This window comes from Scyliorhinus torazame, chromosome 16 (genome assembly GCF_047496885.1).
Source record: "Scyliorhinus torazame isolate Kashiwa2021f chromosome 16, sScyTor2.1, whole genome shotgun sequence".
Classification (NCBI taxonomy): Eukaryota; Metazoa; Chordata; class Chondrichthyes; order Carcharhiniformes; family Scyliorhinidae; genus Scyliorhinus; species Scyliorhinus torazame.
The window spans coordinates 185,588,113-185,611,164 of record NC_092722.1 but is presented as its reverse complement, the minus strand read 5'-3'; the positions used below and the strand labels follow the sequence as shown (position 1 = coordinate 185,611,164).

Below are 23,052 nucleotides of genomic sequence, written 5' to 3'. Positions count from 1 at the left end.
TTTCATGAAAACAATTTTAAAACTTTACATATCAGCCAAGGCTACAGCTGGGTTGATTGAAAGGGAGCCAATAACTGCTTATCTATCAGTCAAGAAAAAATTCTGATTTGAGGGGCAATGAATTATACACAGAGAGACCAAGAAACAAAAGACAGTACATTATTAAGGTTAGTAATACAGATTCTGATTTCAATAGCATCTTAAAGTGTTTAGCTTCAAATAGAGTGAATTTAGAAAACAAGTGTATGAAAGGCCACCTGACAAGTTTGCTGCACTTGGCATTAGGTTGTTAAAAAACAGAAATTGTGTTTGACAAAATTATTAAAAGGTTCTCCAAGAGAAGAGCTAATAGTGTTGGGGACAGAGGATTGGCTAACTTACAGGAAAGAGAGAGTCAGCATAAATGAGTCAGGTTCAACTTGGCAAAATAACTAGTGGTGTACTACAGAGATCAATGCTGCAGCCTCATCTATTTATAATCAATTTTATGTGGCATTTTACAAAATGCTTTTTGGAAATCCAAGAACTACATGCACTGCTTTCCCCTTTATCTACTCTGTTACATCCTCAAATAATTTTGTCAAACACAAGCCTAATGCCTCACGCAGTGATCTTGGTCAGGGAGCCTTCACACACTAAATTTTCTAAATTCATTCTATTTGAAGCGAAACACATTAAGATGCTATTTAATCCTAATCTGCATTACTAAACCCAATATAGATTTAGATGAAGGAACTAAATGAATTGTCGGCAAATTTGCTGATGCAAAAATAGGTGGGAAAGCACGTTGTGGGCAGATACAATGAGTCTACAAAGTAAGAAGTCTGATAACACCAGGTTAAAGTCCAACAGGTTTGTTTCAAACACTAGCTTTCGGAGCACTGCTCCTTCCTCAGGTGATACACCGGAGGAAGGAACAGTGCTCCGAAAGCTAGTGTTTGAAACAAACCTGTTGGACTTTAACCTGGTGTTGTAAGACTTCTTACTGTGCTCACCCCAGTCCAACGCCGGCATCTCCGCGTCATGTCTACAAAGTAAGATAGATAGGTTAAGTGAGTGGGCAAAAATTTGGCAGATGAAGTATGTGAGAAAATGTGACGTTGTTCACTTTGGCAGGAAGAATAAAAAAGCTGAACATTATTCAAATTTAAAGAGATTGTATAATGGTGTGATACAGAGGGATCTGGGTGTCGTCATACATGGATAACAAAACCTAGTATGCAGGTAAAGCAAATAATTAGAAAGGCAAATGGCTTTTATCGCAAGGCAGATGGAGTATAAAAGTCGGGAAGAGTCTTGCTACAACTTGTCAGGAAACAGGTAGTTTTAAGTAATCTATATTTGTATTTGTGGGTATTAAAAACAGGGTAAAGTTTAATTTTGTGTTTCTATGTAAGAAAGGGTCAAAGCTTTAGCTATCTCCATGTGAAACAAAGATGCTTGCACGTCTGTGGGTTTTCGTTTCATTTCGAACTGTGCCTGCATTGTAATTAAAGGGTTTAAAAGTGAAAACAACAAGGTTTAAAGAAAGACTATGCTGTTGCTTAGCAACCAGGACCCCACACTGAGAAACATAGCACTTGTGGTTCAGTTGGAGCCACGCTCCGGAGAAGAAAGTAGCTCTCATAAAATCTGCCAGCAGAGAGGTAGGGCAATGGAGTAAGGGACAGCAAGCAAGACCAAGAAGCTAAAGAACAGATAGTTCTAAAAAGTAGGGAATGAAAAGAGAAGTCCCTGGAAGACTGACGTCAAAGGAACAAAGAACTGGAATCTGAATAAGGTACTGCTCACTGAAGCTAAAGAAAGGGGCAGAGAGAGGCTCCTAGTTATAGATAGAGCTGAAAGGTGCAAACTTGATGAAATCGGCTAGCGGGAAGTCAGACATCTGAAGTAATCCCAAGGTTGGTGATACCTTAATACAGCCTGTGAAGCAGTAGTGTTCTGTTGGCACAGTTGGGTACCTGAGAGATTGTGTGGAAGCTTGAATGCATGTGGCAATCCAGCCCATAGGAATACTGAAAGAAGAGATTTAAATCCTGGATGTGGATCCGAAGTGAAGGCATCAAGAGAAGGTGATGCTTGTGAGAAGATTTGACGATGTGATGTTTTTCCGAAAGTGAAGCTTAGAAACACTCGCGTGGAAGTGGATTCCAGTGAGACCAGTCGTGATAAGCAACTGGGTAGAATTTGATGAGAAATCCACAGAAGTTGTATTAGGTGGTGTCTGCCACTTGGTTTTAGAGTGGTGTGTGTCTGGCCACAGTTGGCCTGTTGGTTTACATGGACTGTGTACTTACCAAGAACATGATAGAGTAAGATATATTTTGTAACTTGTGTTATCCTTGGAAATCTGTGCAGATCTGTGAAGATTTAGGTGGGGGTGAAGGAATATTGTATTATAGTCAATCTTTTCATGTTTAATAAATGTTTTATTATCTTGTTAAATGTTAATTGGCAATCTCTGATCAAGACTCTGATCATTGATGTCTCTACGCAAAAATAAAGATTACAGTCTACTGAGTCAAGGTTCCATTCTGGGACCTGACTGTCCAGTAGAAATATCAACTGGGGTCATAACAAACTATACAGGGCACTAATGGGACAACACATATCGTGTGAAGTTTTGGTCTCCTTATTTAAGGAAAGATATACTTGCATTAGAAGCAATTCAGGGATGGTTTACTAGGCTAATTTCTGAGATGAAGGGGTTGTCTTAAGAAGAAACATTAAGGAAGTTGGGCCTATACTCATTGGAGTTTGGAAAAATAAGAGGTGATCCATTTGAAACATATGAGATTCTGAGGCGGGCTTGATAGGCCACATGCTGAGAAGATATTTCCCCTCATGGAGGAATCTAGAATTAAGGGGAAGAGTTTAAAAATAAAGGGGTCTCATATTTAAGATGGAGATGAGGAGACATTTCTTCTCAGAGGATTGTTAATCTTTGGAATTCCCTTTCCCAGAAAGCAGTGGAGGCTGGGTCATTGAATATGTTCACGGTTGAGATTTTATTTACAAGGGAGTCAAGGGCTATGAGGGGTAAGCAGGAAAGTAGAGTTATGGCCACAATTAGATCAGCTATGATCTCATTGAATGGTGCAGCAGGTTTGAAGGACCAAATGGTCTATTCCTGCTTATACTTTCATGGATCGTTGCTACAGGATTTTATGTTCCCTCAACAAGAACAATGTTTCCATTTGTATGTAGAACTTGAATGAATGGGAAGAATGCTTGTTGTTGATACAAAGGACAGTGAGGGGCAAGCCAGCAAATCTCAACGATTCAAAAGGTTAACTGTGTTTGAATTTCTACAATTTATAACGTTGTTTTGCTCGGACCTTATTTGTACTGGTTCAGTTATGACACTTGTGCACAAACTAACTTGGAAGCACCTACATTTTTCTAACTGTTACAGATTTTAATAATAATGAATGAATTGAAAATGAAATGAAATGAAAATCGCTTATTGTCACAAGTAGGCTTCAAATGAAGTTACTGTGAAAAGCCCCTAATAAAATAAAAAGCCAAAAAAAATCTGAAGCAGTTGTAGCAGCAGGAAACAATACTTCAGTCAGTCGATAGTACCTGTTGCTAAAAACCGGTGAGTTGCAAGTAAAAGCTGAGGTGAAATCTTGGTTCTTTCATCGGTTGCTGAGCTTCTGAACAGGGAGAAGTCTTGTCGCTTTCTTTCTCTGTGAGCAATTATCTTTGATCTATTGTCAGCTGCAATTGTAAAATGAAGATTTTTTATTAACATACAGAAGGATTTAATCAGTGAGGTCAAAAACAAGCTCTAGTTTGCTCTATCCCTTTTTGCCATTGCAGGGACCTGCTACTGTGATCCCTCAATTATCCAAATGAATTACTCAGGCTCCTTGGACTGATGCTGCGAACATCCTGCACTGGAAGGGCAGGAATTTAATTCAATTAAATTCTGAGAAGGCTGAAGCCGTTGTCTTTGGTCCCCATTAAAAACTTTAATCTCTAGCCATTGACTCCATTCTTCTCACTTGTGACTTTGAAGCTCTACCAGACCGTGGTGATATATTTGACCTGAGGTGAGCTTCTGAGTACATATCTGCACCATACTAAGACTGCCTATTTCCAGTTCCGTAACATCTCCCAGCTCCACCACTGCCTCAGCTCAATTGCAGCTGAAACCCTTATCCCTCGCATTATCGCTAAACTCAACTATTCCAATGGATTCCTGATGGACCTCCAGCCTTCTGCCCTCCACAAACTTTAGATCATACAAAGCTCTGCTGCCCATGTCCTAACTCGTGAACATCCCATTCACCCATAACTCCCATGTTTGCTGACCTAAACCGCCCCCAGCTAAGCAGCACATCGAGTTTAACTTTCCCACCCACCTTTTCAAACCCCCTTGTGGTCTTGCTCCCACTATCTCTGCTGTGGCAGCACGGTAGCACAGTGGTTAGCATGGTTGCTTCACAGCGCTAGGATCCCAGGTTTGATTCCCGGCTTGGGTGGAGTGTGCATGTTCTCCCAGCGTCTGCGTGGGTTTTTTCCGGGTGCTCCGGTTTCCTCCCACAGTCCAAAGATGTGCAGGTTAGGTGGATTGGCCATACTAAATTGCCCTTAATGTCCAAAAATGTTAGGTGGGGTTACTGGGTTAGGGTGGAGGTGTGGGACTTAAGTGGGGTGCTCTTTCCAAGGGCCGGTGCAGACTCGATGGGCCAAATAGCCTCCTTTTGCATTGCAAATTCTATGTTCCACGTTCTAACCTCACAATCCTCAGAGATATCTACGCTCCTCCAATTCTGGCTTCTTGAACATCCCTGATTTTAATTATTCCAACACTGGTGGCCATGCCTTCAGCCACCCAAGCTTTAATGCTCTGAAAGTCCCTACCTAAACCTCTACATCTTTCTATCTCTCTTTCCTCCCAGACTGTCTGCAAACCTGAGTTTTTTGACTAAGTTTGTGGTCATCTGCCCAGGTGACTGCTTGGTAATGCTCCTCGGAAGTCTCCATTAATTGGGCAATTTAAACACATTGTTTTGGAGAAAAACTGTCCTCTCAAGGATGTGATTAAGCTACCAGACAAGGTGTTTTAAGTGGCACAAGTTCCCCTCAAGACACAACACGGAATTCAATGTTACGATTCCATCTCCCAACTACTTGGTTAGGAGCATAATAGTATATTATTAAAAGTATTACTGTCACTTAAAACTGACATCAATGCATAATTATGATTTTGGTACATTGCCTTTGCCGTGTAAAAGTGAATCTACTGACGAGACTGAGGTGAGCTGTTGTTCAGTAATGTTGAGCTGAAAAACACCATTAGGCATCAGCAAGTTTATACATCAGCATGTTATAGGAAATTTAGTGTGCAGTCAAAACTGCAGTCCAAATCTTCATGCAGTACGGAAATTATTGAGAGAAAGAGAGAGAATGAAAGAGAGCACACCGTAAATGTACATGACTGACCATATAGAGAAAGGAAAACATCAAGTAAAGGAACAAGAGACAAGAAGATATTCGTTGGTGACAGAGATCATGAAACTGGGCAACATTTCCAAATCAAAACACCTCAAGTCAAAATGGCACAAGACAAGTGGGAAGGAGTCAAAATGCATATCTGTAAACAAGTTGAACAGGTCAGGCAGAGTGTGTGGATGTTGCGCATCAAGTTCCGTTCAACGTTGCAGGGTGAAGTTTAAATATAGCAAGGCCATCATATGATGGTAAAGAAGAATGTTGCCCAATTGTTTGCTTGAGGCATTTTGGAAGAGAGAGTTTGGCTTTGAGGGCATAGTTTCAAAGGCACCTGGAAAGAAATTTGGTAGCCAGGAAGTTCACTTGCAAATTGTTTGGAAATACTGTATTTTGATAAACTTTAGTCATAAAGTAAATGTTTTTCTTCTTTTTATACTTCTTACGCACAGATACCCTGTATTAAAATGCCTAGTTTATTCCACTACAGCATTTATTGTTATGCTGAATTGCAAATGATAGAAAGAAAATAAAAACTTGGATTTATGCAGTATCTTTCATGACCTGGGATAACTCACCTGCTCTTCTTTGAAATAGCACCATTGGGTATTTTACGTAGATGAGGCCTTAGTTTAATATTTTATTCAAAAGACAGCTCTTCCAACAGCACAGCATTCTCTCAGTGCTTCACTGCAGCACCAGGCTAGATTTTTGTGCTCATGTCTCGATATAGGACTTCAACTTACAAGTTTCTAATTCAGAGATATTACCAATTGAGCCAGGACTGACACCATAGATGCAAATCTGTAAATTTAGCTACATTCTCCATCATCAATAACTCAACATCATCTTCACATATCCAAATAATATGGCATCCTAAAAGGTGAAATGATCAAAGTAGAAAAACTTACATGTTTTATTACCTATTTCAAAAAAAAAACAAGAGTTTGGCTAAATGCAACAAAGCCACAGGCACCATTCAAAATTTAACACAACTTTGTCATATGGCACTCAAAGAAAAGATTGTCCATGCGTGTTACGCTATAATCCACTGTTACAATTGGCCAAGGGTCACTAAGGAAATGCAGTAGCTCCTGGCAATATTGCAAATAGTAATTGGCTTCTTCTTCACAGGTGTGCTGGGATCTACAGAAGAATTCAATAGCTCCTATATAGGTCCACATACCTCCATTGTGAAAAAAGACACGTCTCCTCGAAATCCTTTCCATCTACAGCCAGGAGCCTTGCTTTTAAGTAACTCTGAAGAGGATGAACTGGACCACAACGTAACAGTGGAACCTGAAGAAAATATGGATGCGGAGATGATGACGAAGATTATGATAGTCCCTTTGATTCTGATTCAATATATTCCGATATATCCATTAGAGAAGTGTCATCTATTGGGCATTACGTCCAGGTAGGGTCAGCATATAAGCAGCAGGGAAGACAAGCAGATAGAGCTAAAAGTTTCTGGAATCCCGAAAAAAGATATCCATGGTCACTTGAAAATTCAGAATGACCATACGTAGAAAGTGCCTTTTTTCTGTCATTCAAAGTCAAGCATGGATAAATTAAGCAAGAGTGGATAGAGTGTCATTAGGCTGCACTGCTGTTTAAAGTGCTAAAGTAATTTCAAGCATCTGTGGTTGCTGTTCGAGAAATAACTGGCCCTTTGTCCTGCTATACAACAGGAAGTCTTCAAATTTGGCCAAGTAACAATGTAGCCTTCAGGGCTGCGGAAAGATGCAACATCAGCCATCAGGTAAAGGAAATATAAGCCATTAGAAATCTGAACTGGAACCAACTATATTTGCTAATATTAGTTTCCATATTTAAAAATATTCTGGGCCATGCTTCAACCTCCTACTTTGCCTTCTCTATCTCTGAATCTTATCAAATAAATGCTTTACAGTATAGTTTAGTTCTTGTGATAATTAGTACCCATCCATACACCCCATTAATACCGGATTGTCACAACTCGGAGAGCTGGGTGGTGAAGGATTAAACACTGGAGCCTGGTCTTTCAAGATTTTATGTACAAAGACACACACTGCATACCATGCACTCCATCAAAAGAAAACCCCTTTCAGCCTCTTCCTATTTATGGATAGGCTCCCAATTAATACACACCAGCTGAGTACAATTAACACTAGTTCAATATGATTTCACAAGCAGGCGCAAAAGTACTCATAAAACTGGAGAAGAAATAGCGCAAGGTCAAGAAACATGACTGGTTACACTCCTAATTAATGTATACTTGAGCTGTCAGGACAACTATACACAATGTTTCTGTATGTGGCCAAATAGCCAAAATCATGTTGCAGAAAATACTTTTGTATTTTCATTCATACAGAAAGGATCAAAAACCATATATTCTCCACATATTTTCAATTCCTGTGAAACCCTAGAATGTTCAATATTTAAGAAAAAGGTGGTGCACCATGAAAGTCCTGGAAGTATCTATGTTCCCTGGTTGCATGAGTGCAGCTTTTAAATGGGTTTTGGCAATACTGATTTAATTTCTTATGTAGATTGTATTGTAGGAAAATAGTGGTGACATGAAAATATCAGGGAACTCCAAAATACTGGAGTATCTTCTGCTGGTTATACATTTTATAAACTGTGAGAAAATGTAAGCTAATTAAGGCAGGGCAGCATTGCGGTGTTGATGGACCTTTGACATGCCTTTGACATGTTGATGATCTTAGCAACACTGCAAAAATATCTTTACCTAAGGCAAGTTAGTAACAATGGGGGAACAGAACATGAACAGATTTGAATCAGGTCTTAGGGCTTCAAAGAAAGATAGAATGTGTGAAAAGAGAAGTGTAAAGAAAGGACTCATGAAGTGAGCGTACTTTGCTTTTATGCTCAAAGCTAAAATCAAGAAATGAAGGTCATTAAGACTGAGTTCTAAAAGAAGTTAGGTCAGATATGGGAAGATCAAAGGGAAACCAGCCCCGAAAGACGTGCTGTTAGGTGAATTGGACATTCTGAATTCTCACCCAGTGTACCCGAACAGGCGCCGGAATGTGGCGACTAGGGGATTTTCACAGAAACTTCATTGAAGTGTTAAAGTAAGTCTATTTGTGACAAAATAAAGATTATTATTGCTATTTAAGGAGATGAGCTATTTTTCAGACCCCAGCCAATAGCAGGAATAGCTGTTTAACTCCCAGCAAGCAATGTCTGTAAAGAAAGCCTGTCTAGAAAAGCAAGCTTCTTGTTTCACCTCAGAAGCAACCCCAAAGAGATCTAACTGTTTGGTGTGGTAACTATTACTGGATTTTTACAGATATTAAAATCTCTAAGGTGCTGTGGAACTATTTGAGGGGTGTTACCTCTGAAAACTTCAAGTCAGCATCTAACTGTGCTATGCCTAGAACTGGAAGTGGTTGATTCAGAAAAGGACAGTTGAAAAGAAAATTGCACACTGGCAACGCCACTAAAGGAACCTGCTGCCATTTCATTAATCAATAAACTATTAATATTAACAGCAAGCTGTTTACATCTCTCATGGAGATACTGCAGGAAGCAATACATACTGTAAATGTCTGTTTCATCCAGGATCTCTGATTTTATAATTTCTTCAATTATATCTTCCAATGTGACGATACCCAATACTTCATAGAAAGGATCACACTCTCCCTTATCATTGACTATCTGTACTATCGCCAAGTGGGATTTACCTGAGGAGAAACAAACACAGAAAGCTGCTTCATTATAACATTCTACTAAAAGTAAACTGGCAATAAACACAATGCAATAAAGAGCTCATTCACAGTTCTAATAATATTCAGCTGTGGGATTCATTGCACCAACCCAGAATTCACTGGACAGCAGCATTGCCTCTGCTCCACATTACCGTAATGGAACAAGAACCCATCATCCGCATTGACTAGCTCTTTCTTATTTGGCCTTGTGTTTCCTTTTTACTGCTTAGTACTCTGTAGGAGTTGAAGATCTTTTCAATAAAACTTTTAATCTTAATAAAACCAATATACAGTGTATAGTGCATTAGAATATTCCCACTTCACCCCCTTTCTTATTTTGCCTGAAGATATTGACTCTTGCATGGGTCAAAGGTGGATATACGGAAATAGATCACAGATCAAGCATGATCCCGTGGAATGGCTGAACAGGCCCCAGGTACTAAATGGCCTACTTGGCATATGTAAACCAGATTTCTGTTATTGCAAACCTTACTTATAAGGATTTGCGTTAAGAAGTTTCTGTCCGAATGATGAGGTTGATGAGGTACCCTTGATAACTAATTTTTCTAGGTAGTATCACTTTCAACAGGATAATTGTGTTGAGAAATGGCTTGATTTTAAAATTCTCATCCTTTTTTCCAATTCCTCAAAAGCTCCACCCCACCCTCGCTCTGCAAAATCCTTCAGCCCTTCAAATCTTCACATCTGCATCCTCCAATTCTGACCCTTTGCGCATCTGCAATTTTAATCGTGTAATTGGTGGCAATTCCTTCAGTTGCGCAGGCCATAAGCTCTGGAAACCCCATCCTAGCCCTCACCACTATTTTTTCTTCCTTTAAAACGCTCCTAGAAAACTGATTAAGGGACCAGTTAATCGCCCAAAGGCGGATCCTGTTAGGGTGGAGATCAACCTCTCCACCTTGTGCCCTGGTGTGGCGGGAGGACCGGCAGGCATTGAAAAATAAACAGGAATCGCGGCAGCACATTCATTTTAACCGCTTGTACCCGACCCGCCAATGACAGAGGGAGACCATCCCACCTTCCCAGATCAGCTTTCACCCTCCCCACCAAACTAGAAATGTTGTACCTACAAAGCCCCCCCCCCCCCCCCCCCCCAATCTCGAGCAACCTACACCCCCATGTATCTAAAGTGAGTCACAGCCTTACCGAATGGCAGCCCCTCCACCCCTGCCCCCACCCCTGGCAGAGACACCACAAAATATTCACTCTTGTCTAGATTTAACTTGTACCCTGAGAAAGACACATTTAGGTACTTTTTAACAGATGTGAGGCAACCCATCTCTACCACCCTCCCAGGCAGCGCATTCCAGACCGTCACCACCCTCCGGGTAAAAAAGCTTTGCCCCAAATCCCCGCTAAACCTCCTGACCTTGAACCTGTGTCCCCTCGTAACTGACTCATCAACTAAGGTGAACAGCTGCTCCATATCCCTGTCCATGCCCCTCATAATCTTGTACACCTCGATCAGGTCGCCCCTCAATCTTCTCTCCTCCAGCGAAAACAACCCAATCCAAGCCTATCTACCTAACTCGAGTGAGATAAGACCAGCAATAAATTAGATAAAAACTGGAAAAACACCTAGCATAGATGAAATACCTACAGATTTAATTAAAAACACGGGTAAAAAATTAACATCAATGTTTACTAAGCTGTGTAAAGATATTTACTTATCAGGGGAATGGCCAGAGTTTTTCATGCAGACAATAATGATCACCCTAAGGGAGAATCCAAAGGCATGTCAATGAGAAAATAGGTGATGTAGCGTGTTTGAGGAGTTCGGCACTAAATTAAACAACAGAATCTCCAAGGTTATAATCTCGGAGTTATTACCTGAGCAAATTAACCGAGTACACAAAATTAGAGAAATGAATACATGGCTCAAAGACTGGTGTGGGAGAAGTGGGTATCGTTTCTTGGGGCACTGGCATCATTACTGGGGAAAATGGGGGGCTGTATCATTGGAATGGCCTTCATCTGAACCATGCAGAGACCAGTGTTCTTGCAAACTGCATAGCGAGGGAAGTAGAGAGGGCTTTAAACTAAACAGAGGAGAGGGATGGTTTTGGGGAGCAGATAGATAGGCTTACAAAGCAAAGGAACTGGCAGCACTGCAATCCAGCTATTTAAGTAATGATACCTAGAGTGTGACAGGAAGCGACAGAGTACACAAACATTAAAAAACTGCAGTAAATAGGGGGGAAATAATGGTAAAAAGGCAAAACTAATGGCTCTTTATGTAAATACACATCGTTTTCGACAAAAAATGAGGTTAGTGGGTTTGGTCTTATAGCCATTACAGAGAGGTGGTCATAAGGAGATCAAAGCTGGGAACTAAATTTCAGGGTATATAAATTTTCGTAAGGTCAGGCAGGAAGGAAAGGGTAGTGGGGTAGTTTTGTTGGTATGAGACGCAGAATCCAAAATGTAAATGCAAAAATATTTGCAAACGGTGGGCATGTCATTTGATTAAATGTCATGTGATTAGTCACAGTTAAAGGTCACATGATCTAATGTTATATGATCAAACCACTAGGGGTTAGCACCTTAAGTACTGTGTGGAGTTGTTTTTCAGAGTCTATCTTCAGTGCTCCATGTGGCTTCATGAACAATTACATGAAGAATATTATTGTCCTTCAGAGGATACTGAAGCAAGTAACAAAGGTGATTCCAAATATGAGGAAATTTACTTGGTAGAACATTATGCAATTTAGGCTTGAGTTGACTAATCTGATCCAGACAGGTTGTGTATGATGGTAAAACTGTAAAGTTAAAAGAACAAAGAAAAACCTGCATTTATATAATAACTTTCATGATCTGAGGACATCCCAAGCACTTTACAATCAATGAAGGTTTTGAAGTGCAGTCACTGTTGTATTGTAGGAAACATGAATTCCCAGAAACAGCAATGTGATAATGACCAGATAATCCATTTTATTGATGTTGGTTCAGTATGATGATCATCATGACATGCAAAGACCTTTTGAAGTCACCAGTCCCACTTACGAACTTAAGATGACATGGACACAATCCCCTTTGCTCACAAGATTTGGTCTCCATAATAACAATGCCATCCGTCAACACTGGAAAGAACATTTCCAACAACCTCTCAAACATGAATCCATAATGGCAGCTGATACACCTCTGCCTATCCCCCAGTACCCTGTGGTAGAATCCATGTGCAATCCACCACCAATATGAGAGCTGCAATAGGCAATCAAACAAATGAAAAACAACAAAGCCGGCAGTCCCAACGGTATTCCGACCTTGGTCTTCAAAATAGGTGGGCTTTTGCTCAAATCAAAGTTCCATTTATGGATTTAGGAGCAGGGCTGTGCGTGAGAGAGATTAATTTAGTTAAACTGAAGATAGTGGGGTTGCAAAGTTTAAAACATCAAAGGCCTAGGTGTGAAAAGCAGGCATTTGAAGTGAATAGAGTCAGATTGGATGTTCCACAAGTAAACACAACATGGATAGACATTTGCATGAGGGGATAAGTGAGGTTTGGATTTTTTAGCTGTTGAATTTCAAAGGAAACTAAAAGGTTTTAACAACTGAAGGGAAGGTCATAAAAGTTCTTAAGTTTTAATTGACTCAAGGGTGGGACAATAGAGCAATTAATTATTTTTATATTTTGAAGACAGTTAAGTTCAGAGAGATGTTGCAAACAATTGGGAAAAAGATGAAAAAGGAAAAATATATTTAAAAGAGAGGTTGGATGTTATGCTGGGAGTGTGGCCATGCAAGATCTCAAAGAGAGTGCCTTGCTGGGACAGAACTGTGAAAGAGGCAATGTCAAACAGTCTTCAGCGATCAGAAAGAGAAGCGTCTGTGTTGTTTTCAAAAGTTTGGTTTTGTTCTAAAGCTCTTGGAATCCCCTACAGCAGAGAGAAGCCCTGTGATGTACGTTTCCAAAAGCAACAGTGGGTGCCTTGTGGTAAATTTACTGGAATATTTATAGATTAATTATCTTTAGGAACTGTTATCTAAAAGACAACCAACTAAATATCTTTTGGGAAAATGTTTGTTAGATTAATTCTAACTTGTGTAAACATAATCGCATATTTAAGTTTTATTTCATTTTATAAATAAATGTTAAATTTACTAATTGAAATCTCAGTATTTTGGGAATTTTTGACTCCTGACTTCATCATACGTAACTTCTCATAATAAAATAGAAATTCAAAATTGCTGCGATAGCGTGCCAAGTTTCCCTTTGGTTGGCACAGCACGTACCACCTGCCACATGGTAAAACTATCAAGGTCTGTTCCTCTTGTTAATTCTGACACACCTTCTCCTGAATTGCCTGTGGCTGAACCCAGAAATTCAGTGTGGCTTTAGAGCTTCCAGAGGAACTTCTGAAATTGTCTCGGTTGCCAGACAAATCCAAGAAAAATGTCAGGAACAACACCAGTAAGTCTTCATGTATTAATCTACCTAACCAAAACATTTAACTTGATAAATCACAAGGCTCGGTGGACTGCGCTCCAGAGATTTTGATGCCCAAGAAATTTCATCGCAACCCTGCAACAGCTTGACTTCCGGTTGCGGTGATGCGGAGCTAAGCCGCACATTTCGGCGGCTCCAGCTAGAACAAACTTTGGGCTCTCCAGAGGAGCCCCAACGGAACTTTTTTGACCGATCCCCGTGTGGGAAGGTGAGAGCAAGATCCCCCTTCCGTGGTGTATGGAGACCAGAAGTGGAGCGGGGAAAAAGTGGCTTTGGAGCAGCGGCAGAAACGAGAGGGAAATAACAAGATGGCGGGGGGGCGAAGATCGAGCAGCAGCATGGGGGCCGGATCAGCAGGAGTTTCTCAGGCGCTGTGTGGAGGTGCTTAAAAAGGTGCTGGCGCCAATGCTGTTGGCGATCGAGGGGCTGAAGGAGACCCAGAAGGCCCAGAAGATAGAGCTCCGAGAGCTGAGGGACAAAACCACCGAGAACGAGGACGAGATCTTGGGCCTGGCGGTGAAGATGGAGGCGCACGAGGCGCTGCACAAGAGGTGGGCCGAAAGATTAGAGGACCTGGAGAACAGGTCGAGGAGGAAGAATCTCCGGATTCTGGGTCTCCCTGAAGGGGCGGAGGGGGCCGATGTCGGGGCGTATGTAAGCACGATGCTCCATTCACTGATGGGTGCGGAGGCCTCTCCGAGCCCCCTGGAGCAAGAAGGGGCTCACCGGGTCCTGACGAGGAGACCCAAGGCCGGCGAGCCGCCGAGGGCGATAGTGGGGAGGTTCCATTGTTTCGCGGACAGAGAGTGTGTCCTGAGATGGGCCAAGAAAGTGCGGAGCAGTAGATGGGAGAATGCGGTGATCCGAGTCTACCAGGACTGGAGCGCGGAGGTGGCAAAGAGGAGAGCTGGTTTCAATCGGGCCAAGGCGGTGCTGCATAAAAAAAAAGGTGAGATTCGGAATGCTGCAGCCTGCGCGACTGTGGGTCACATTTCAGGATCAACACCACTATTTTGAAACGCCAGAAGAGGCTTGGACCTTTATCCAAGCGGAAAAATTGGACTCAAACTGAGGGTCTGTGGTTGTGGGGGAGATGTTGAATGTATACAGGGTGGTAAATATGTGTAAAGAATGTTTCACGGGTGGGACGATGGATGGGGATGGGGGAAGAGATTTGATGGGGAGACTGTGGGGAATGTGGGCGCCGGTGCTGGAGGGAGGTGAGACCCAGGGATGGGGGAATTGGGATAAGGCCGCAACAGGAGCTGCGCCACAGGGGGCGGGGCTGGCTCGAGAAAGCGCGGGCTTTTTCCCGCGTTAGGGAAGGGCGGGGGGGAGGGATGGAGGAGTGCAAGGAGGAGGGGGGATTTCCACCGGGGGGGGGGGGGTCAATGGGAAGGCGGGGGAAGCCGGGGTCAGCAGGAGTCAGCTGACTTACGGAAGTATTATGGGGGGAGCAAAAGAGCTAGATCTGGATCTAGTGGGGGGGGTGGGGAGAGATAGGGTTGCTGCTGCATTGGCAGAGGGGGAACTGAAAACGGAAGAGGTGGTTCCCCATCTGGGGGACTGGAGGCTGCGGGAGGCGCGGGCACAGGACTGGCCTAAAATAGGAGATGGCTAGTCGGCAGGGGGTGTGGGGGGGGGTGGGAAGCCCCCCGATCCGGCTGATAACGTGGAATGTGAGGGGCCTAAATAGGCCGGTTAAGAGGGCCCGAGTGTTCGCGCACTTAAAGGGACTGAAGGCAGACGTGGTCATGCTTCAGGAGACACATCTGAAGGTGGCAGATCAGGTCAGGTTAAGAAAGGGATGGGTAGGACAGGTATTCCATTCGGGGCTGGATGCGAAGAATAGAGGGGTGGCAATACTGGTGGGGAAGCGGGTGTCGTTTGAGGCCAAGAACATAGTAGCGGACAATGGAGGTCGATACGTGATGGTGAGCGGTAGGTTGCAGGGGACGTGGGTAGTATTGGTAAATGTATACGCCCCGAACTGGGACGATGCTGGATTCATGAAGCGCATGTTGGGGCGCATTCCGGACCTGGAGGTAGGAAGCTTGATAATGGGTGGGGATTTCAACACGGTGTTGGACCCAGCACTGGATTGCTCCAGATCTAGGACCGGAAAGAGGCCGGCCGCGGCCAAGGTGCTTAGGGGGTTTATGGATCAGATGGGGGGGCGTGGATCCGTGGAGATTTGCCAGGCCTCTGGCCAGAGAATTTTCTTTTTTCTCCCACGTGCACAAAGCCTACTCCCGGATAGATTTCTTTGTTCTGGGCAGGGCGCTGATCCCGAAAGTGGAGGGAACGGAGTATTCGGCCATAGCCATTTCAGATCACGCCCCGCACTGATCTGGAGTTGGGAGAGGAGAAGGACCAACGCCCGTTGTGGCAGTTGGATGTGGGACTGCTGGCAGATGAGGTGGTGTGCGGGAGGGTGCGGGGGTGCATTGAAAGGTATTTGGAGGCCAACGACAATGGGGAGGTGCAGGCGGGGGTAGTATGGGAGGCGCTGAAGGCGGTGGTCAGGGGAGAGTTAATCTCCATCAGGACTCATAGGGAGAAGAGAGAGGGCAGGGAAAGGGAGAGGTTAGTGGGAGAGATTTTAAGAGTGGACAGGAGATATGCAGAGGCCCCTGAAGAGGGACTACTCAGGGAGAGGTAAAATCTCCAGACGGAGTTCGACCTGTTGACCACAGGGAAGGCAGAGGCACAGTGGAGGAAAGCACAGGGGGCGACGTACGAGTATTGGGAGTAGGCGACCCGGATGCTGGCACACCAGCTCCGTAAGAGGATGGCAGCGAGGGAGATAGGTGGAGTCAAGGATGGAAGGGGAACTACGATGCGGAGTGCGGGGAAAGTAAATGAGGCATTCAAGGCCTTCTATGAGGAGCTGTACAGATCCCAGCCCCCAGCGGGGGAAGAGGGGATGCTACGTTTCTTGGACCAACTGAGGTTATCGAGGGTGGAGGAGCAGGAGGTGGCTGGTTTGGGGGCGCCAATTGGGTTGGAGGAACTGATTAAAGGACTGGGGAGCATGCAGGCAGGGAAGGCCCCGGGACCAGATGGGTTCCCAGTTGAGTTCTATAGGAAGTACGTAGACCTGTTAGCCCCGTTGCTGGTGGGGACTTTCAATGAGGCAAGGGAGGGGGGGACCCAGCCCCCGACGATGTCTGAGGCGATGATCTCTTTGATCCTGAAGCGGGATAAGGACCCACTGCAATGTGGGTCATACAGGCTGATCTCGCTCCTCAACGTGGATGCTAAGTTGCTGGCAAAAGTGCTGGCTACGAGGATCGAGGACTGTGTCCCGGGGGTGATTCACGAGGACCAGGCGGGATATGTAATGGGCACGCAGCTAAACACCAATGTGCGGAGGCTCCAAAACGTGATAATGATGCCATCGGTGGAGGGAGAGGCGGAGATAGTGGCGGCTATGGACGCGGAGAAGGCCTTTGACCGAGTAGAGTGGGAGTATCTCTGGGAAGTGTTGCGGAGGTTTGGGTTCGGGGTTTATTAGCTGGGTTAAGCTCTATATAGAGCCCCGGTGGCGAGTGTGGTTACGAATCGGCGGAGGTCGGAGTATTTTCGGCTGTATCGAGGGGCGAGGCAGGGGTGCCCCCTGTCCCCCCTGTTGTTTGCATTAGCAATTGAACCTTTGGCCATGGCATTAAGGGAGTCCAGGAAATGGAGAGGGGTGGTCCGAGGGGGCGAGGAGCATCGAGTGTCGCTGTACGCAGACGACCTGTTGCTGTATGTGGCGGATCCAGTGGAGGGGATGGTGGCGGTCATGCAGATTCTAAGGGAGTTTGGGGACTTTTCGGGCTATAAGCTCAATGTAGGGGAAAGTGAGCTCTTCGCGGTGCATCCAGGGGACCAGGGAAGAGGGATAGACGATCTACCGTTGAGGAGGGCGGAAAGGAGCTTTCGGTACTTGGGGATCCAAATAGCTAGGAGTTGGGGGGCCCTACATAAAACTTAATTTGACGAGGCTGGTGGAGCAGATGAAGGAGGACTTCAAACGATGGGACATGTTGCCGCTCTCGCTAGCGGGCAGAGTACAGTCGATTAAAATGGTGGTTCTCCCGAGGTTTCTTTTTGTGTTCCAGTGCCTTCCAATTGTGATCACAAGGCCTCAGAGGGTAGGCAGGAGCATTATGGGTTTTGTGTGGGCGAATAAGACCCCGAGGGTAAGGAGGGGGTTTCTGGAGCGTAGTAGAGATAGAGGAGGGCTGGCGTTGCCGAATCTGGGTGGCTACTACTGGGCAGCCAATGTGGCGATGATCCGTAAGTGGGTGATGGAGGCAGAGGGGGCGGCATGGAAGAGGTTGGAGATGGCGTCCTGCAAAGGAACGACCCTGGGGGCGCTGGTGACGGCACCGCTGCTGCTCTCGCCGACAAGGTACACCACAAGTCCGGTGGTGGCGGCAACGCTAAAGATTTGGGGCCAGTGGAGACGACACAGGGGTGCGATGGGAGCCTCGGTGTGGTCCCCGATCAGTGGTAACCATCGGTTTGTCCCAGGAAGGATGGACGGGGGGTTTCAGAGCTGGCATCGGGCACGGATTAGAAAAATGAGGGACCTGTTCATTGATGGGACGTTTGCGAGCCTAGGGGCGCTGGAGGAGAAGTTTGGGCTACCCCCGGGAAATGCTTTCAGGCACATGCAAGTGAGGGCGTTTGTGAGGCGAAAGGTGAGGGAATTCCCGTTGCTCCCGGCACAGGGGATTCAAGGCAGTGTGATTTCGGGTGTATGGGTCGGAGAGGGCAAGGTGTCGGCGATATACCAGGAGATGAAAGAAGAGGGGGAGGCTTTGGTAGAGGAGCTGAAGGGTAAATGGGAGGAGGAGCTGGGGGAGGAGATTGAAGAGGCTTTGTGGGCTGATGCCCTGAGTAGGGTTAATTCTTCTTCCTCATGTGCCAGGCTTAGCCTGATACAGTTCAAGGTTATTCACAGAGTGCATATGATGGGAGCGAGGCTGAGTAAGTTCTTTGGGGTGGAGGACAGATGTGGGAGGTGCTCAGGAAGCCCGGCGAACCATGCCCATATGTTTTGGTCGTGCCCGGCACTGGATGGGTTCTGGAGGGGTGTTACGAGAACTATATCTAAGGTGGTGAAAGTCCAGGTCAAGCCAAGTTGGGGGCTAGCACTATTTGGAGTGGCGGACGAGCCGGGAGTGCAGGAGGCGAAAGAGGCCGGCATTCTGGCCTTTGCGTCCCTGGTAGCCCGGCGAAGGATCTTGTTAGGTGTGGAAAGATGCGAAGCCCCCCAGTGTGGAAGCCTGGATAAACGACATGGCAGGGTTTATCAAGTTGGAGAGGATAAAGTTTGCCTTGAGAGGGTCAGTGCAGGGGTTCTCCAGGCGGTGGCAACCGTTCCTAGACTATCTCGTGGAGCGTTAGATGAAATTTGGTCAGTAGCAGCAGCAGCAACCCAGGGGAGGGGGGGGGGGGGGGGACATCTCTTTCCGTCCGGGGGCTTGGGGAGAGAAGGGTGGACGGGGAAGGGGGGTTTTCCTGGGGGCATTTGAGCAAGAAAATACACAAATGTTCAGGAAAGTTGATATGTGCGGGAGGAATCCAATGTCCAAAGTTCTGCATTATGTTGATTTGATATGTTTATGTCTTGCTATGCAACTTTTTTTTTTCTGTGGGGGGGGGGGGTTTGTATGGGTGAAAATTTTATTGAAAAATTCTTAATAAATATTTTTTTTAAAAATCCTGCAACAGCTTTTTGATGATATGACTGCAACTGTCTTGAGTAGGAGATCTGAAATACCGGTGTCAAGCAAGGTTGTGTGATAGCCCATTTACAATCTACTTGACTATGGCTATTCACCACATCAAAAATTAACTGCCCTCTTGTGTCAGTATTAAATGCTGCCTAGATGGAAGACACTTTAACCTCAGTTGCCTCCATGTCAAAATTAAACTGATCATCACTAGTTTGCGGGTGACTGCAGTGTTGTCACCCACTCTGCACCGGATTTGCACACCCCTCTCGATCTCTTCAATTCTGAATACAAGAGATTCAGTGTGTCCTTGAATGCTGTCAAACTAAAATTCATACCAACCCAGACCAAGTCAGTGAAATATTCCAACTTTTATATATGTTGAAGGAGAAACTCTGGTATATGTTGAACACTTTCTATACCTTGACAGCCATCTCTCTCAAAAGGACACCATTGTCAAGGAGATCTGAACGGATCAGCTGTGTCAGCTCAGCCTCATACGAATTAGAATAGCAAGTGTTTGACAACAAAGACCTCTGGAAGTCAACAAAAGTCCTAGTGTACCGAATAGCTGTTGTCACCACACTACTGTACTGCAGTGAGACCTGGATTGTATCAGCGGCACACAAGAGTGACAGAGAAATTCCATCAGCAATGCTTCTGCCACATCTTCCAGGTTCAATGAGAGGACCGTTTAACAAGAAATTAGGATCCTTCTTGAAGCCAGCTTCGCAGGCAGTAAGGCAAAACTCCTGCAAAATCAGGATTAATTGCTGGAGGGCCACAGTGACCCCTGCTGGAAAGGTGTGCAGATATCAGGTAATAACAATTCCCAGTTGCGATGCACCCTATGGAGCAACAACCTGTCAACACACATTATCCAGGCTTGATGAATATGATGAACGTTATAAGTGATGAACAATCAACTGGCTGAGATACTAAAGGATTCTGTCATGGACTCTAGCAAGGAACCAGTTTCTTCCTTCTTTTAGAGAGGTTATTGGAGAAAAATGAATATTCATGAACTAGTTTCTAAATCCATCTATGCCAATCTTTCCCCCCCCCAATTAAGGGGCAATATAGCATGGTCAATCCACCTACCATGCACATCTTTTGGATTGTGGGGATGAGACCCACACAGACGCGGGGTGAATGTGGAAACTCCATATGGACAGTGCCCGGGGGCCGGGATCGAGCCTGGGTCCCTGGTATCAAGAAGCAGCAGTGCTAACTACTGCACCATTGTGCCGCCCTACACGGTACAGGGGCATGATTCTCTGGCTGTGTTGCACTCGAGCGAGAGCACAATGTGGCCAGAGAATCCAGGGAGGACCCTCCCGGCAGCCTCTGTGCCTCGCAGGATTCACCCACGACCCGCGTGGCGTCGGATTCGGATCTCTGCCCAAAAGGGGCAGGACCAAATGGCACTCCTGGAAGTTGGTCTTAAAATTACCGAAGGCCTACTCACCCGATATCTATTGGCCTCCCTTGAATCTCGGGCCTCCCCAGAGAGGCTGCAGCTTGGTGCCAATCAGTGCTGGTCCACGAGGACGATGACCAGGCGGAAAGGCAACTGGGGGGGGGGGGGGGGGGGTTCTCCCAGGCCAAAGACCCCTGGGTGGTTTGGGTCAGTGTAGCGTGGCTCCCTGGCCCTTCCCCTGGAACATGGTGGGGCACCGGCAAGCTGACTGGATCACTGCCCTGGTGCCAGAGTGGCAGTGCAAGGGCACCCAGGTGCCATTGCCACGGGTTAGGGCCTGAGGGGGGGGCCATGTCCATGAAGGAGGGTGGAGAGGGGCGTTTGAAGGGCAGGCAACTATGGGCCTCTGGGAGGTTTGGAGGTGACAGGTGGGAGTCCTGGAAGGGAGGGGGTGCTGTAAGGGGGCTTGACAGGCCTGAAGAGGGGGGGCTCCCAGGAACGCCATAGCGGGGTGTCCTCACTTGTGGAGTGTGGGGTAGTGCCCATGTATGTGGGGGGGGTGACAGACCCACAAGCTCACTTAGAGATCGGGACACCCTTTAAAAATGGCATCCTAATCTCGGAGTTCAGCTCCCCAGTGTTAAAAGAAATTTGAAGTGTGAGCTAAACCGGTGAGAAACTCCCCAGGGTCCAAAATGTGACTGAGTGTCATTGAATTGCAGTGGGCTCAGTCCATGGATTCCAGATTGTTGGTATTCCTTTCTCAGGTTCCTTTTCCGGGCCTCCTTCTACCGTTGGGTGCCCTCGAAGAAAAGTGGCACTTCAATCAGGAGAATTCTCCAAGTAGGTCTCTTTTAAGCAAGAGTTTCCCAGGCTTTGACTTAAGGTAGGCTTTCAGGGTATCTTTGAAGTACTTCGTTTGTCCTCCTCTTGATCAGAAGCCTTCCTTGAGCTGGGCAACAAAGATTTGTTTTGGCGCTCAGGAATCTGACATCCTAAGCAAATGGCTTTCCCAGCGGAGTTGGTTTCTGATGATCATAGCCTCAATGCTGGTGTTCTTCGCTCCTTCAAGGACACTGATGTTAGCATGCCTGTCCTCTCATCTCATCTGATGCAGAGAATCTGTCTCAGACACGTTAATGGTACCTCTCCAGGTCCTTGAGGTGGCCTCTGTACGTAGTCCAAGTTTCTGAGCCTTATAGAAAGGTTGGGAGGACGACCGCCTTTTACACAAGGATATTGGTGTTAGCACGGATGCTGCGGCCATCAAAGGCTCTCGTCCTTAGGTGTCCAAAGGCAGTCTCGCAGATTAGATACGATATCAGCCTTGGAGGAGAGGTCACGCACCAGGTATGGGAATGTTCCATGTTTCTCCGCTGATCTTGCTCTGGGGTGCGTTGGTAAAAGATACTCAGATGTGCATCTTAATGAGTTAGCTTAAAGCTGTGCTCACCCAAAGTATGCATTCCCACCAATAATTCTTATCCAAGGGGTGCTGAAACCTGATATTACCCTCACTGTTAATAAATTAAACCTTGGACTTTAGTGGTTTATATGGCTCAGGTCACTCACTGAATAAACTCACTTGTCACCAGGAAACTTTAATTTAGTAACTTGATAATGAGAAACACTGTTACAATGGTAACTACTAGTAAAGACACTGTAGTGCTGTTTCTTTATGCCAAGAAAAAGTTTGAGATGTTGAATCAAGCAATTGAACCTGACTAAGGGTTAACTAAACACATACTCACACCCAACACCAAGATTACAAGAATCAACTAACTGCAGAATGCATGTTGCAGTCAGCTGAGTTTATCTCTTTCTGTCCTCTAACTTATATTATAGTTTCACCCTTTTCAAACTGCAGAACATCAAGGTGAGATGATTAGATTTATCTATTGTTGGATAAGAACAAGATCAAGCTTGGTTCTGTTAACCATGCCCCATGATCAAATAGCCTGCCCACAAGCAAATGAGCACACAGGTCATGGTCAGACATGATAAAGGACCACGCACACATACTTGTGGAACCATAGTCCACAATGAGCAAGTGTTCTCGGGAGAGGAAGGAAAAGAATTAATTGCAAAAACAATAAAGCTTATTTGCAATTTAGGGGCATACTTGAAGCTACACTAAAGAAAATAGAATGTGATAGATACCTCACCCTTAACTGGAAACAAAGTTAATTTTGCATTCTCAATGTGACTAAAAGCTACTGGTTGTAAAACCTTACACTACCTTTTGTTACTTCTTCAAGCAAT

At 45.2% G+C, this 23,052-nt stretch overlaps 1 protein-coding gene and 1 long non-coding RNA gene across 4 annotated transcripts in view; one reads left to right on the top strand and one right to left on the bottom strand.

Annotated features, from left to right (window-relative positions):
* The window catches only part of LOC140393297 (uncharacterized), a 75,916-nt gene extending 66,905 nt beyond the window's left edge, over positions 1-9,011 (top strand). The window contains exon 4 of the long non-coding RNA XR_011935571.1: positions 6,595-9,011. This is a non-coding gene — a long non-coding RNA (uncharacterized lncRNA). The remainder of the gene's footprint in view (positions 1-6,594) is intronic.
* The window catches only part of cnnm1 (cyclin and CBS domain divalent metal cation transport mediator 1), an 85,084-nt gene that overhangs the window by 49,937 nt on the left and 12,095 nt on the right, over positions 1-23,052 (bottom strand). For all 3 annotated transcript variants that reach the window (XR_011935570.1, XM_072479599.1, XM_072479600.1), the window contains exons 2-3: positions 9,006-9,149; positions 3,586-3,723 (exon numbers count right to left, since the gene is read on the bottom strand). Coding sequence is in view for 2 of the 3 variants with exons in the window: in XM_072479599.1 (XP_072335700.1) it covers positions 3,586-3,723; positions 9,006-9,149 (282 nt within the window). In the remaining variant the exon portion in view is untranslated. The remainder of the gene's footprint in view (positions 1-3,585; positions 3,724-9,005; positions 9,150-23,052) is intronic.